Source organism: Puma concolor, chromosome B3 (genome assembly GCF_028749965.1).
Source record: "Puma concolor isolate L17-30 chromosome B3, mPumCon1.1.hap2, whole genome shotgun sequence".
NCBI classification, from domain to species: Eukaryota; Metazoa; Chordata; class Mammalia; order Carnivora; family Felidae; genus Puma; species Puma concolor.
In genome coordinates this window covers 121,523,802-121,539,972 of record NC_141672.1, presented here as the reverse complement: position 1 = coordinate 121,539,972, position 16,171 = coordinate 121,523,802, and the positions used below count along the sequence as shown (strand labels likewise).

At 40.3% G+C, this 16,171-nt stretch overlaps 1 protein-coding gene across 1 annotated transcript in view; it reads right to left on the bottom strand.

Annotated features, from left to right (window-relative positions):
- The window catches only part of OCA2 (OCA2 melanosomal transmembrane protein), a 559,846-nt gene that overhangs the window by 518,268 nt on the left and 25,407 nt on the right, over positions 1-16,171 (bottom strand). The window contains exon 2 of the mRNA XM_086711326.1: positions 5,629-5,920. Coding sequence (XP_086567452.1) covers positions 5,629-5,876 — 248 coding nt within the window. The 5' untranslated portion in view covers positions 5,877-5,920. The remainder of the gene's footprint in view (positions 1-5,628; positions 5,921-16,171) is intronic.

The following is a 16,171-nucleotide window of genomic DNA, read 5'->3' as shown; positions in this document are numbered from 1 at the left end:
TTAGTATCCAAAATCTATAAGGAATTTACCAAACTCAACACCTGAAAAACAAATAATCCAGTGAAGAAATGGGAAGAAGACATGAATAGACAGACACTTTTCCAAAGAAGACATCTAGATGACCAACAGACACATGAAAAGATGCTCAACATCATTCATCATCAGGGAAATACAAATCAAAACCACACTGAGATACCACCTCACACTGGTCAGAGTGGCTAAAATTAATAACTCAGGAAACAACAGATGCTGGTGAGGATGTGGAGAAACAGGAAACCTCTTGCACTGTTGGAGGGAATGCAAACTGGTACAGCTGCTCTGGAAAACAGTGTGCAGTTTCCTCAAAAAAATTAAAAATAGAACTACCCTATAAACCAGCAACAGCACTACTAGGAATTTATCCAAAGGATACAGGAGTGCTGATTCATAGGGGCACATGTGCCCCAATGCTTATAGCAGTGTTATCAACAACAGCTAAATTATGGAAAAAGCCTAAATGTCCATCAACTGATGAATGGATAAAGAAGATATGGTTTATATATATATACAATGGAATACTATTTGGCAATGAGAAAGAATGAAATCCTTCCATATGCAGCAACGTGGATGGAACTGGAGCATATTATGCTAAGTGAAATAAGTCAGTCAAAGAAAAACAGATATGATATATTTTCACTCATATGTGGAACTTGAGAAATTTAACAGAAGACCATGGGGGAAGGGAAGGATAAAAAATAATTACAAACAGAGAGGGAGGGATGCAAACCATAAGAGATTCTTAAATACAGAGAACAAACTGAGGTTTGATGGGGGGAGATGGAAAAATGAGTGATGGGCATTGAGGAGAGGACTTCTTGGGATGAGTGCTAGGTGTTGTATGTAAGCGATGAATCACAGAAATCTACCCCCAAAAACAAAAGCACACTGTATACACTGTACATTAGCTAATTTGTCAATAAATTACATTTAAAAAATAGTAATAAATAAATAAATAAATAAATAAAACCTAGTTTGTCTGATATAAGTATGGCTACTCCAGCTTTCTTTTGACATCCAGTAGCATGATAGATGGGTCTCACTTTCAATCTGCAGGTGTCCTAAGGTCTCAAATGAGTCTCTTGTAGGCAGAATATAGATGGATTTTGGTTTTTTTTCAATCCATTCTGATACTCTATGTCTTTTTATTGGGACATTTAGTCCACTTACATTCAGAGTGATGATTGAAAGATATGGATTTATTGCCATTGTATTATCTGTAAGTTTCATATTGTGGTGAGGTCTCCGATCCTTTGTAGTCTTTGCTGCTACTTCCCATTCAGAGTCCTCCTTAGGATTTTCTGCAGGGCTGGTTTAGTGGTCATGAACTCCTTTAGTTTTTGTTTGTCTGGAAAAGCCTTTATCTCTCCTTTTATTCTGGACAGACTTTCTGGATCAAGGATTCTTGGCTGAATATCTTTCCTATTCAGCACATTGAATATTTCCAGCCACTTCCTTCTGACCTGCCAAGTTTCAGTGGACAGGTCTGCTACTAACATTATGTGTCTACCCTTGTAGTAGACACATAAAGTACACAAAAAAACCTTTTGTGTCTAGCTGTTTTCAGAACTCTCCTTCAAATCTTTGTATTTTGTAAGTTTCACTATGATATGTCATGGCGTTGACCTGGTTTGTTAGTTTGAAGGGAGTTCTATGTGCCTCTTGAATTTGTATGCCTGTTTCCTTCCCCAGATTAGGGAAGTTCTCAGCTATACTTTGCTCAAATAAACCTTCTGCCCCCTTTTCTCACTCTTCTTCTCCTGAGACTCCTATGATTTGGATATTTTTTAGTTTCTTGGAATCACTTATTTCTCCTAGTCTCCCCTCATGTTCTAGTAATTTCCTTTCCCTCTTTTTTTCAGCTTAATTTTTTTTCTGTAAGTTTATCTTCTACTTAACCTATTCTCTCCTCCACTTCTTCCATCTTTGCAGTCACTGTATCATTTGTTTTGCATCTCAGTTATAGCATTTTTAAATTTATCCTGACTAGTTCCTAGGTCTTTGGTGTCTGCAGAAAGGTTTTCTCTGGTGTCTTGTGTGCTTTTTTCAAGCCCAGCTAGTAGTCTTATGACTGTTATTCTAAATTGTTGTCAGATATATTGTTTATATCTGTTTTGAGCAAATCTCTGGCTGTCATTTCTTCCTGAATTTTCTTTTGAGGAGAGTTCTTCTGTTTCATTATTTTGGCTAGGTTTCTGTCTTTTACATGTTTTTTTTTTTTTGTTTTTTTTTTTAAATTTTTTTTTCAACGTTTATTTATTTTGGGGACAGAGAGAGACAGAGCATGAACGGGGGAGGGGCAGAGAGAGAGGGAGACACAGAATCGGAAACAGGCTCCAGGCTCCGAGCCATCAGGCCAGAGCCCCACGCGGGGCTCGAACTCACGGACCGCGAGATCGTGACCTGGCTGAAGTCGGACGCTTAACCGACTGCGCCACCCAGGCGCCCCTCTTTTACATGTTTTAATAGCTTGTTATATGTCCCATACCTGCAAGTACTACTATATTAAGTAGGGGTCATACACTCTCCAGGGCCTGGCACTTCAGGAATTTTTTGGTGTGTTGCATACACTCTATTGTGGCATTTTGGCTGCTCTATCCCACTGGTCAGTCCTCTTCAAAGCTCCTCCTTTCTTGTAGTGGTGGAGTGTTTGGACCTTCAACCAGTTGTGCTTTGATTTGTTCATTGAAGTAGCCCTATAAAAAAAGGAAAGGGGGGGGGAGCCTGATCCCACACAAAGAGAAAAATGAAAAGGGAGAAAAGAAGACTAACCAGAGAGTATAAGTCTTAATCCAGAGAGAGAGAAAATAAAATAAAGAAAAAGAAGATATTGGAAAGGTGTAAAAATGCCTGACTAAACAGCAAAAAAAGCAGAAAAAAATTATATATATATATATATATATATATATATATATATATATATATATATATGAATTGACCAAAAACAAATCAGAAACTATGAGCCTGATTCCAAAAGAAAAAAAAGAAGAAGGCAGAGAGAATAGAAGAACAGACAAACCAACAGACAGAGAGACAAACAGACAAAAACAAAGAACAGTTGTCTGGTTGTGCCCTGGACCAGTGGCTATGCTGACCTGGAGGAGAGGTTGGCTGCGTTGGCTCAGTCAGTCTAGCTCCAGTAGAAAAGCAGTTGCCAGGCATGGAGGAGCGGGGTTTGGTGTAAGCCTGCCTCCACTGGGGGACTGCTGTGCTGCTTCCCTGAAGTCCCTCCATGTTGGTGTTTGGGAGAAAAATGGCCAACACTCCAAACTCTCTCCCAACCGGGGGGTCTCAAACCATGCTATTTAGGCAGCCATCACAGAATAGCACAGTTAGCTTGCCCTGCTCCACAGTTCTCCTGCGCCTTCTAGGCATTCGACTGGGATTCAAACCCTGATGTCTTAAACGGTCCTGCACTGTGGGGACCCTGTCCAGCTGTAGGGCCCCTCAGCCCTGCTGATAAAAGGCCTTTGGCTGCCACCAAAGGGTCTTTTGTCCTGGGGAGGCAATAAATCCTCTTCCCACAGTACTGCAAGAAAGGGACTATTCTCTCCCAGTGAGCACCTGAGATTGCTACAGCACCCTGGGCTGGCTCCTTCTCCCGCCAGGCGTGCATACACAGCCGGCTCCAGTCCAGAGAAAGTCGGGCACTTTCATACCTCTAAGTTTCAGCTCCTAAGGCTGTTTGCAAAATGGAAACCAGCACTCTCCATATTTCTCATTTCCCAGTCCATGGTCTGGAGAGGTTTTCCTCTAATGCTAAGTAGATACTGAATCCCTCTCTCTTTCTCTCCCTTTTGTCTGTTCACAAAAGGGGTTCCCTCCCCACCTTGCCTATGCCATTTTATCTCCCCCAATTCATATACACATACCTCAGTCCCTCCAATGTCTCCCTCCACCTGCAGAGATCCTTCTGCCACTCCGCAGGTTGATTTCCTGGGTGTTCCAAGTGATCTGACCTCAATACAGCCGTGTTTGAGGGACAAGGGAAATCCAGGTTCCCCTACTTCTCAGCCATCTTTGATGGTTACCATTTTTAAGCAATAAAGTATTTGTTAATTAAGATATACACATTGTTTTTGTAGACATAATACTATTGCACACTTTATTAGACTACAGTATAGTGTAGTCATAACTTTTATTTTCACTGTGATACAAAAAACTCATTTGAGTTGCTTTATTGAGATATCTGCTTTCTTGTGGTGGTCTGGAACCTAATCAGAAAATCTCTGAGATATGGTTGTATATAGATTTGTCCTTTTACTCTGACTCAGGTGGAGCCCATAGCTCTCTCCTATATCCAGGTGTAAATCTACATACAGTCAATCGAGGATGTGAGAAAGCCAGCCTCACACCCAGCCTCAGCCAACCTGAGGCAGTGGGTGGTGGTGGAGGGGCCCTTCTCCTTTGCCTGCTCCTAGCTGCCTGCACAGTTGGGGTAGTGGAGTGTGGCTTGGAGCCATGGCCAACTTATTTTATCTCTCTAGGGCCTCCCAGGTAAGGAGCTGCCCCACCCCCACAGTTCCAGGTGTGGGACACAAACAGGAAATGGCCTCCTCTAGCCCTTTACAAAATAAAGCTGGCCCTCACAGCTGGGAGCTGCCCACCCACCCCAGCCCAGTGGGAAGCTCTCCCATGCGCTAGGTAGCCCTGTGCGCATGCCTTGACAAGTGGACCCAGCCCCAGCATACCTGCAGCCCTTTACTGGTTCAGGTGGGCCAGGCACCGACAATCCCCTACTCAGCTCCAGAGAGGCACACTCATGGGCAGGTACCTCTCCCCATCCCCACACACCTACTGTGCCAACGTTCTATATTCACAGGAACACAGCAGCGGAGCAGCTTGAGCCAAAGATGCTGATGACAGCAAACTCCCAAGCATCAAAGCAGATGCCATGCAGAGCTAGGACCTGAGAAGGCAGTCTCAGACAAGTGGCAGGGCTATATACCACACTTGTATGTATTTCTGTGATCTTTGCCTTTTTCAACATTAGACCACTGGTACTGCATGGGTTCTGGCTAAGCAACTGCCCCAAGCAGGACTTCTTGCCTATAGGGACCAGGATACCCAGATCTGCAGGGTAACCAGTATGTCCCTACATGGGTATGAATAGACACTTATAGCACACTTTTATACCTATTTATTATTTTACTTTGGTAAATATTTAAGGGTTTATCAAAAGTTTTTTTAATGTAAATCAAGATTTTTCTAACGTGAAAAACAATATTGAAATGATTCACTTGACATTTATAGGAATAAAGCATATTTCAAGATACATATATATAAGCATATAAGGATACAGCATGTGCTTTTTAAAATCATGGAATACTTTTAACGCCTTAAAATAATATAATAAATTCCAAGTTCATGCTAAAAATTCTTTTCTATTTTTATAATCTTTTGGAATTATGTTAGCTACATTTTAGAAAGAGCATTCATTTGAAACAGGTCAGGAAAGTGATCTAATGATAGAAAGATTCTTGCATTCCTTGTATAATATCTGAAAATTTCCCACAAAAAATAGGGGAACTACACTCATAAAACACAATATTTGTGACTTCCACATTCCAGATAAAACTATTATAAACTCACCTCTGCTCTGTGAGGAATGAACCAAAATCCTGGTCCACAGAAGCCAAGCAGCTCTGCCCAGTTGCCCTGCTGGAGTAGGGGGATGTGGGGTCTACCCTGTTGACTCCCTGCAGTAGCCTGCGGTTGCTGGTGGCAGGTACCGCCAGCCCTGGCCTTCCCAGGCCAGCACACATAGGAGCAGATGACTGATGTAGCTCCATCTCCAGCACACCAGAGGTCAGCCCACCATCTTTGTTCTCTAGATGCATGTTCCGTTGTCACTCTTCTCACCAGGTCAGCCAGAAAGAAACCACTGTTGATGAAAAGCAAACTGGAAATATTGTTTGCACTTTGGGGAATCCATATGGAATCCATGCAGTCTCTCTCTGAAGCATTAGTTAAGTTGTAATATGTGTGCAGTATGAAATGCTATTCAACTAAAATGCTCTATAAGGATATTGATTGATATGGGGGAAAATTAAGGATACAGAAAAAACATTGATAAACTATGATATTTTTCTTGATATAAATATATACATAGCATTTTCATAGAACAGAAGGCCAAAAAGACTCAGCCTCTGAAACATGAGTACCTCTGGATGGTGGGGGCTTTCTCCTTTGTTCCTGTCTATGCTATGGTTTTATGGGTTTTGCATCTAACAAATTAATACCTTTGTAATGAGAAAATAATACCTGCTATGAAAATGAAAACAACTGCTTATTGAAAGTAAAATTAAAAGGTTATGATGTCCTACTCTTGGATTATATTTCTAACCATTACAATTTTATTCTTTTACATTTGCTAGCATCCCATAACCCCAGCAATAACCTTTGATTTGCAGCAGAATGGTTTGCTTTCAATGGTTGCTTTGAACCCAACACTCGTTGTGAGCTTTGGTTGAGCAGGATTTGCAACACTGAGAAGCAATGTACATGACTATGGGTTCAATGGGTACAATACATGGATTCACCACTCCTTGTGACTCACTCATCAGTAAGAAGAAGGTGGAGTGTTGGTAGAATATGCCTGTATCAAAAAGTAAAGTAAATACATTTACATTAGTTTAGTGCAATGCTTCCATTGTCTGGTAAGAACAAAGTCCACATGCATGTATGAACTGCAAAATACAAACTGTACAACTTTCCTGATTCCACCTACAAGTTAAATGCTCTCATATTTGCATTTAAAATTATACTTCAAAATAAAGATCAGGGATGACATTCATGCTAATAATTTAGATTTTTAATTTTTCCTTCCTTAGAATAATGACATTTTAAAATACTGTGACAAGTCAAGAAAAAGAGTGTGGAAGAAAGGAAAAAGCTTTACATTTTAATACTCTTAACATCACACTTTTCCTGTTTTTTGAAAAAGGAGCCCTACATTTTCATTTGCATGGGGCTCCATAAATTATGTAGTTAGCCCTACCAAGAGTTTGGAAAGGTATCCTCCTTGCTCTCCACTGCAATCTTCTCCCATCCCTAAAGTATTCCAGCTGCTTTAGAACATGTCATTGGAATGCCCCACCAACCCCTTACTGAAACAACTAATATCTTCCTGGTCATAGCTCTTCATTCTTTGAAGATCTGAATCATAGCTTGTGGTCTTGTTTTACCTTTGTCATATTTTGGTTTCAACATCTACAGAGATGATGCTTCCCACCCCCTGGACTCTCAGTTATGTGATCACCTCAATGGCAGGGAGCTTCTCTGCTTCTTCATCAGCCAAACACCCCCTGTCCCCACTCCTCTTCCCAGCAAACCCTCTCCTCCTACTTGCCCCAACTCATTCTGTCAAGCTCACCTGATGTGTGAGTTTTCTATTGCTGCATAACAAATTAATACAAAATTGGTAAGCTTAAAACAACACATGTTTATAAGCTCAGGGTTTCTGTGGGTCAGGTGTTGGGGCAGGCTTAGCTGGGTCATTTTCTAAGGATCTCAAGGTGTCATCAGGCTTTTTTTCTTATCTAGAGGCTCAACGAGGGAAAAATCTGCTTCCAAGATGACTCAATGTTGGCAGAATTCACTTCCTGGTCCTACAGGACTGGGGCTCTGGCTTCTTGCTAGCTGTGGACTAGAGACCACACACTAAGCTCTCAGAAGCCACCCTCACCTTCTACAGGTTCCTGCAGTTCCTTGCCATGTGGACTCCTCCAACATGTCTGCTCACTTCATCAAGCAACCATGAGTCTCCAGAGTGAATCCACTGGCAAGGCAAAATTTTACATAATGTAACACAACAACAGGAGCGACATCCCATCAACTGCCTTTGCCATATCCTACTGGTTGGAAGCCAGGCACAAGGCCTACCTTTAACTCAGGGGAGGGAATCACACAAGGACATGACCACCAGGCAGTAGGGATCATGGGGGCTACCCTGGGGTCTGTCTGCCACCCATGGCAAAACCCCCAACATTGGCTTTCCTTCCCTGTGCCAGCATCTAAGCAGCTGAATGTAGCCATAGAGAACCCTCTGTGGTCCTGACAGTTTTACATGACTTCCGTGTGCAGTGTTCCTACTGGGTCCTAAAATTGCCCAACAACTTTAACACATCTCCCAGGGCAATTTTCATTCCTGTTCTCCTCCATCTCCCTCCTTAAAATCCCATACACCCTCCCTCCTTTTCAACCTCAGCTGCTGCCTTTGCCTCTTCCTTCCTTCACTGACTGAATCAACCAGGGTCCAAGAAGGAAATAGAAGCTGAAGACCTAACCGTGGAAACTGGTTACACAAGAGGTGGACATGCTGTGACACTCACCAAAGGCTAGCAATTAGCAACAGTGGGGAAATTTCCACCCCACCATAGCTGAGGAGCAGAGGAAGAAGGTGAGTGCAGAAACCATGGTGGGCCTTTCTGAAAGAAGGTGGAGTGCCAGAAGAGATGCCTCCCAAAGCAGAGTGGAGTGGTAAGAAGTACCAGCTTACCTCTCCCCATCCCTCAATCTCCCAGCAGAGCTTCCTATTGGCCAAACTCAGCAGGAAGATGCTGACCTGGGAGCCCAAGCAGGAGCCAGACACTGAGATTCAAAGCAGAGAACAGTGAAGGTGATGAATGTCTCCGATAGCAAAAGTCCCAGAATTGGCACACTGACAAAACTAGTAGGAATGAGAATAAAATGTCCAGCCTCCCAAGTACACAACAGTTTGCAACCCTACTAGGTACACTGGAGCCCTCCCACTCTCACCTACTCAGTGGTATTGTTGCAATTCTCCTCTCGTGAAGAATTCAGGCCAGCATGGAAACATACTGTGATATCTGCCAACACTATAAAGATACATCTCAGGACTACTGCTCCCAGGAAGACAGAGTAGACCTACTTTTCCCTCTTTCTCTTGATAAATACAATGAAAAACCTGACATTTTGTATAAAGCAACCATAAGAAGACTCTGAAAGGTAGAGAGAAGAAAGAAAACTGGTTAGGGACCCAAGAAATGACAGAGCAGTGAGGCCCCTGAATTTTTATTTTGCCTCATATATCCCAGAAAGGGTGCTGAAGAAGTTGGCAACCTGGAAAGACCAACAAGCACAGACCAAAAAAGTCCCAAGAAAAGCATGCTTTTTTTTAAAAAACATTTATTCATTTTTGAGAGACAGAGAGAGAGAGACACAGCATGAGCAGGAAAGGGGCAGAGAGAGAGAGACACAGAATCTGAAGCAGGCTCCAGGCTCTGAGCTGTCAGCAGAGCCCGACGTGGGGCTCAAACTCACGAACTGTGAGATCATGACCTGATGCCAAAGTTGGACGCTCAACGGACTGAGCCACCCAGGCTCCCCTAAAGCCTACTTTTTCTAACCAAAGGAGTAGTTAAGGTGCAGCTTAGCAGGACAGAAAACTTTTAGGCAGTAACTGCTTGCCTAAAATAACTGGAGCCAAACACTGCAAACCCATATCCACCCAAGACAGCAAAGGCCAAGTGGGGAGTCTAAACCTCCACCCTCCCCAGGCTGAAATAAAGGACCCAGGCCCCCATCCCTATTGGTGTCAGAGAAGACTTATGGGGATCTGGGATGTTCACCTCTACTGGGTGCTAGGTAGTCCCACCTGCTCCCTACACACCCCTCAACCCCTGTGTAGGCAGAAACCACACACTGGGAACCTAAACTTCACCCCTCCCTACAATAAAAAGAACCCCTCCCCATCTTTGCTAATATGTCAGAGGAGGCCAAGAGGAAAGTCAAGACTTTAACCACTGCTTGGCAGTAATGAGGGCACCCCCAATGATGTCACTAGAAGCCACATAAGAAGTAATATGGTGCTTTACCCCCTTCCAGCCAGGATGGTATCAGCAGAGGCCCAGTGGGGAGCCAGAGCCCCATCCTCACCCAGAAATAGAGAATCCTTCTTCATCCAGATGTAAACTGAAGCCAAGTGAAGAACTTGAACATCTAACCCCACCTGGAAGCAATGGCACAGTACCAGGCCTTTCCGCTGGTGTGGTGTCAGAGGAAGTCAGCTAAAAGAAACTTTAAAAAGGAATACAGAGTTTAATAATACCCAAAATTTTCAATGAAACTCAAAAGATTTTAATAAAAAAAAATCAACTGTCACAGTGATAACCAGGAAAACCTCAACTTGAAAAAAATAGAAGAAAACAATTAAATAAAGGATGTTAGAATTATCTGACTGAAATTTTTAAAGCAGCCAAAATAAAAACACTTCAACAAGCAATAACAGACACTTGAAGCAAATGGGGGGAAAAGAGAAAATCCCACATAGAAACAGTCTCAGAAAAGAAGAGCCAAATAGAAGTGAAAAAAAAAAAAAAAAAACAATAGCAAAATTAACACTCAAAGATGAGCTTAACAACAAAATGGAGGGGGGTGGTGAGAAAAGAACTGATGAACTGGAAGACAAAACAACAGAAATACAATCTGATAGTTTTTAAAAATTAACAGAACCTCAGAAACATGTGGGACAATAATAAGATATTTAACATTCATGTAATCAGAATCCCAGAAGAAGAGAAAGACTGTGTAGATGAAAAAGCATTTAAAGAAATAAGGGCTGAAAACTCCCCAAATTTGGCAAAACACATAAACCTTACAGATCCAAGACACTTAATGATATTAAAAAATGATAAATTCAAAGAAGTCCACATCAAGACATAAAATAGACAAACTTCTGAAGACTAAAGAAAGACAAAGAAAAAATCTTGAAACCACTAGCAAATGACAATATACCTAGACAGTAAAAACAATTCAAATGACAGAAGTGGAATATTTTTTCAATAATGAAAAAATAAAAACTATTAACCTAGAATCTTCTATCCAGTGAAAATATCCTTCAAGAATGAAGATGAAATCAGACCTTCTTAGATGGACAAAACTAAAAGAACTATCCTAAAAGAATGGCTAAGGGAAGTTATTGAAACATAAAAGGACAGCTAAAGGAAGGAATTCTGGAGCATCAGGAAGGTAAAAAAGAAAAAATGGAAACAAGAAATGGGTAAATATAACATTTTCCTCTCCTCTTGGATCTTCTAAATTATGTTTGATTTTGAAGCAAAAATTGTAACACTCTTTGATGTAGTTATAAATCTATGTAGAGGAAATATTTAAGACAAATTTATCACAAATGGAGGAAGTAAAAGGATATAAAGAGGGGTAAGGTTTTTCTAAATTTAACTCAAACTTATAAAATGATAACACTATGACAAGTATTGTATATATAATTTAACACCTAGAGAAACGACTTGAAAAAGCTACAAAAGAGATATATTCAAAAATACAGGAGATAAATCAAGATGGAATTACAAAATAAGACAATTAACCCACATTCCTAACATTAAACTTCCATTGAATATAAATGGTATAAATATAATTAAAAGACAGAGACTGGTAGAGTGGATTATAAAACATGATTCAGCTATATACAGTCTACAAAAAAATTACTTCAAAAATAATAATATAAGTAGGCTAAAATGTGAAAGAATGGAAAAAGATATTCAAGCATTAATCCAAAGAAAGCACAACTGTCTGTATTGATATAAGATAGACTTCAGAAAAATTATTAGGTACAAAGAGAGACATTATATAATAATAAAAGAGTCAATTTACTAAAAAGACACAGAAATCTTAAATATGTATGTACCAAACAACAGAACTGCAAAATATGTGATGCAAAAAACTAATGGAACTGAAAGAAGAAAGACACATGTACAGTTCTATAGTTGGAAATTTCATTTCCCTCTCAGCAATTAATAGAACAACCACACAGAAAATCAGCAAGGATATAGACGCAATGAATAACACCATCAACCAATAGGATCTAATTGACACATATGGAATACTCCACCCAACAACAGCAGAACATACTTTTTAAGTGCCCATAGAACATATACCAAGATATACTACACCTTGGACCATAAAACAAACCTCAGAAAATTTATTTTTTTAATATGATTTATTGCCAAATTGGATAACATACAGTGTGTACAGTGTGCTCTTGGTTTTGGGGGTAGATTCCCATGATTCATTGCTTACATACAACACCCAGTGCTCATGCCAACAAGTGCCCTTCTCAATGCCCATCAGCCATTTTCCCCTCTCCCCCCACCATCAACACGCAGTTTGTTCTCTGTATTTAAGAGTCTCTTACGGTTTGCCTCCCTCCCTCTTTGTTTTTCCCCTTCCCTTCCCCCATGGTCTTATGTTAAGTTTCTCGAGTTCCACATATGAGTGAACACATATGATATCTGTCTTTCTCTGACTTATTTCACTTAGCATAATACCCTCCAATTCCATCCACGTGGCTGCAAATGGCAGGATTTCATTCTTCCTCATTGACAAGTAGTATTCCATTGTATATATTAACCACATCTTCTTTATCCATTCATCAGTTGATGGACATTTAGATTTTTTCCATAATTTGGTTATTGTTGATAGCACTGCTGTAAACATTGGGGTACATGTGCCCCTATGAATCAGCACTCCTGTATCCTTTGGATAAATTCCTAGTAGTTCTATTGCTGGGTCATAGGGTAGCTCTATTTTTAATTTTTTGAGGAACCTCCACACTGTTTTCAGAGTGGCTGCACCAGTTTGCATTCCCGCCAACACTGCAATTGTTCATTTTAGCCACTCTGACCAGTGTGAGGTGATATCTCAGTGTGGTTTTGATTTGTATTTCCCTGATGATAAGTGACATTGAGCATCTTTTCATGTGTCTGTTGGCCATCTGGATGTCTTCTTTGGAAAAGTGTCTATTCATGTCTTCTGCCCATTTCTTCACTGGATTATTTGTTTTTGGGTGTTGACTTCGGTAAATTCCTTACAGATTTTGGATACTAATCCTTTATCTAATATGTCATTTGCAAATATCTTTTCCCATTCTACCAGTTGCCTTTTAGTTTTGTTTATTGTTTCCTTTGTAGTGCAGAAGCTTTTTATCTTCATGAAGTCCCAATAGTTCATTTTTGCTTTTAATTCCCTTGCCTTTGGAGATGTGTCAAGCAAGAATTGCTGTGGCTGAGGTCAAATATGTTGTTGCCTGTTTTCTCCTCTAGAGTTTTGATGTTTTCCTGTCTCACATTTAGGTCTTTCATCCATTTTGAGTTTATTTTTATGTATGGTGTAAGAAAGTGGTCTAGTTTAATTCTTCTGCATGTTGCTCTCCAGTTCACCCAGCACCATTGCTAAACAGACTGTCTTTTTACCACTGGATACTCTTTGCTGCTTTGTCAAAGATTAGTTGGCCATACATCTGTGGGTCCAACTCTGGGTTCTCTATTCTATTTCATTGGTCCATGCGTCTGTGTTTGTGCCAATATCATACTGTCTTGATGATTACATCTTTGTAATACAGGCTAAAGCCCGGTACTGTGATGCCTCCCACTTTAGTTTTCTTTTTCAATATCACTTTGGCTATTCAGGGTCTTTTGTGGTTCCATATAAATTTGGGGATTGTTTGTTCTAGCTTTGAGAAGAATGCTTGTGCAATTTTATTGGAATTGCATTGAATGTGTAGATAGCTTTGGGTAGTATTGACATTTTAACAATATTTATTCTTCCAATCCATGAGCACGGAATGTTTTTCCGTTTGTCTTCTTCAATTTCCTTCATAAGTTTTCTATAGTTTTCAGCATACAGATCTTTTACATCTTTGGTTAGATTTATTCCTAGGTATTTTATGTTCTTGGTGCAATTGTAAATGGGATCAGTTCCTTGATTTCTCTTTCAGGTGCTTCATTATTAGTGTAGAGAAATGCAACCGATTTCTGTACATTGATATTGTACCCTGAGACTTTGCTGAATTCATGTATCAGTTCTAGTAGTCTTTTGGCCTTCCATGTAGTGTATCATGTTGTCTGTGGAAAGTGAAAGTTTGACATCTTCTTTGCCAATTTTGATGCCTTTTATTTCATTTTGTTGTCTAATTGCTGATGCTAGGACTTCCAACACTATGTTAAACAACAGTTGTGAGAGTGGACATCCCTGTCATGTTCCTGATCTCAGGGGGAAAGCTCTCAGTTTTTCCCCATTGAGGATGATATTAGCTGTGGGCTTTTATGATGTTTAGGTATGTTCCTTCTATCCAGAATTTCTTGAGGGTTTTATTAAGAAAGGATGCTGTGGGGTACCTCGGTGGCTCAGTCGGTTAAGCGTCTGACTTCGGCTCAGGTCATGATATCGTGGTTTGTGGGTTTGGGCCCCGCATCAGCCTCTGTGCTGACAGCTCAGAGCCTGGGGCCTGCTTCAGATTCTGTGTCTCCCTCTCTCTTTGCCCTTCCCCCACTCACACTCTATGTCTCTGAAAAATAAATGTTAAAAGAAGTTGAAAAGAAAGGGTGCTGTATTTTGTCAAATTCTTTTTCTGCATCTATTGACAGGATCATATTGTACTTATCCTTTCTTTTATCAATGTGATGTATCACATTGATTGATTTGTGAATACTGAACCAGCCCTGCAGCCCAGAAATGAATCCCATTTGATTATGGTGGATAATTCTTCTTATATGCTGTTGAATTCAATTTGTAAGTATCTTGTTGAGAACTTTTGCATCCATGTTCATCAGGGATAGTGGCCTGTAACTCTCCTTTTTTGTGGGGTCTCTGTCTGGTTTTGGAATCAAGGTAATGCTGGCTTCATAGAATGAGCCAAAGCTTTCCTTCCATTTCAATTTTTTGGAACATCTTCAGATGGATAAGTATGAACTTTGCTGTAAATGTCTGGTAGAATTCCCTTGGGAAGCCATCTGGCCCAGGACTCTTATTTGCTGGGAGATTGTTGATAACTTATTCAATCTCTTCACTAGTTATGGGTCTGTTCAAATTTTCTATTTCTTCCCATTTGAGTTTCGGCAATGTGTGGGTGTCTAGGAATTTGTCCATTTCTTCCAGATTGTCCAGTTTGTTGACATATAATTTTTCATAGTATTCTCTGATAACTGTTTGTATTTCTGAGGGATTGGTTGTGATAAGTCCATTTTCATTCATGATTTTATCTATTTGTGTTCTCTCTCTTTTCTTTTTGAGAAGTCTGGCTAGGGGTTTATCAATTTTGTTTATTTTTTCAAAAAACAAGCTCTTCGTTTCATTGATCTGTTCTATGGTTTTTTTGGATTCTATATTGTTTATTTCTGCTCTTTATTATTTCTCTTCTTCTGCTGGCCTTGGGGTGTCTTTGCTGTTCTGCTCCTAGTTCCTTTAAGTGTGCTGTTAGAATTTTGTTTTGGGATTTTTCTTATTTCTTCAGATAGGCCTGGATTGCAATGTATTTTCCTCTTAGGACTGCCTTTGCTCCACCCCAAAGGTTTTTGACTGTTGTATTTTCATTTCCATTTTTTCCATATATTTTTTGAATCTCTTCTTTAATTGCCTGGTTGACTGTTCATTCCTTAGTAGGATGTTCTTTAACCTCCATGCATGTGGAGGTTTTCCACACTTTTTCCTATTGTTGATTTGAAGTTTCATAGCATTGTGATCTAAAAATGTGCATGAGGGGCGCCTGGGTGGCGCAGTCGGCTAAGCGTCCGACTTCATCCAGGTCACGATCTCGCGGTCCGTGAGTTCGAGCCCCGCGTCGGGCTCTGGGCTGATGGCTCAGAGCCTGGAGCCTGTTTCCGATTCTGTGTCTCCCTCTCTCTCTGCCCCTCCCCCATTCATGCTCTGTCTCTCTCTGTCCCAAAAATGAATAAACGTTGGAAAAAAAAAATTAAAAAAAAAAATTAAAATGTGCATGGTATGATCACAATTCTTTTATATTTATTGAGGGCTGTTTTGTGACCCAGTATGTGATCTATCTTGGAGAATATTCCATGTGCACTCGAGAAGAATGTGTATTCTGCTGCTTTAGGGTGAAAAGTTCTGAATATATCTGTCAAGTCCATCTGGTTCAGTGTGTCATTCAGGATCATTGTTTCTTTATTGATTTTCTGCCTAGATGATCTGTCCATTGTTGTAAGTATAGTATTAAAATCCCTGCAATTACCACATTCTTACCAATAAGATTGCTTAGGTTTGTGATTGTTTTATATATTGGGGTTCCTCTGAATTGGGTGCATAAACATTTATAATTGTTAGCTCTTCTTGATGAATAGACCCATAATTATGATATAAT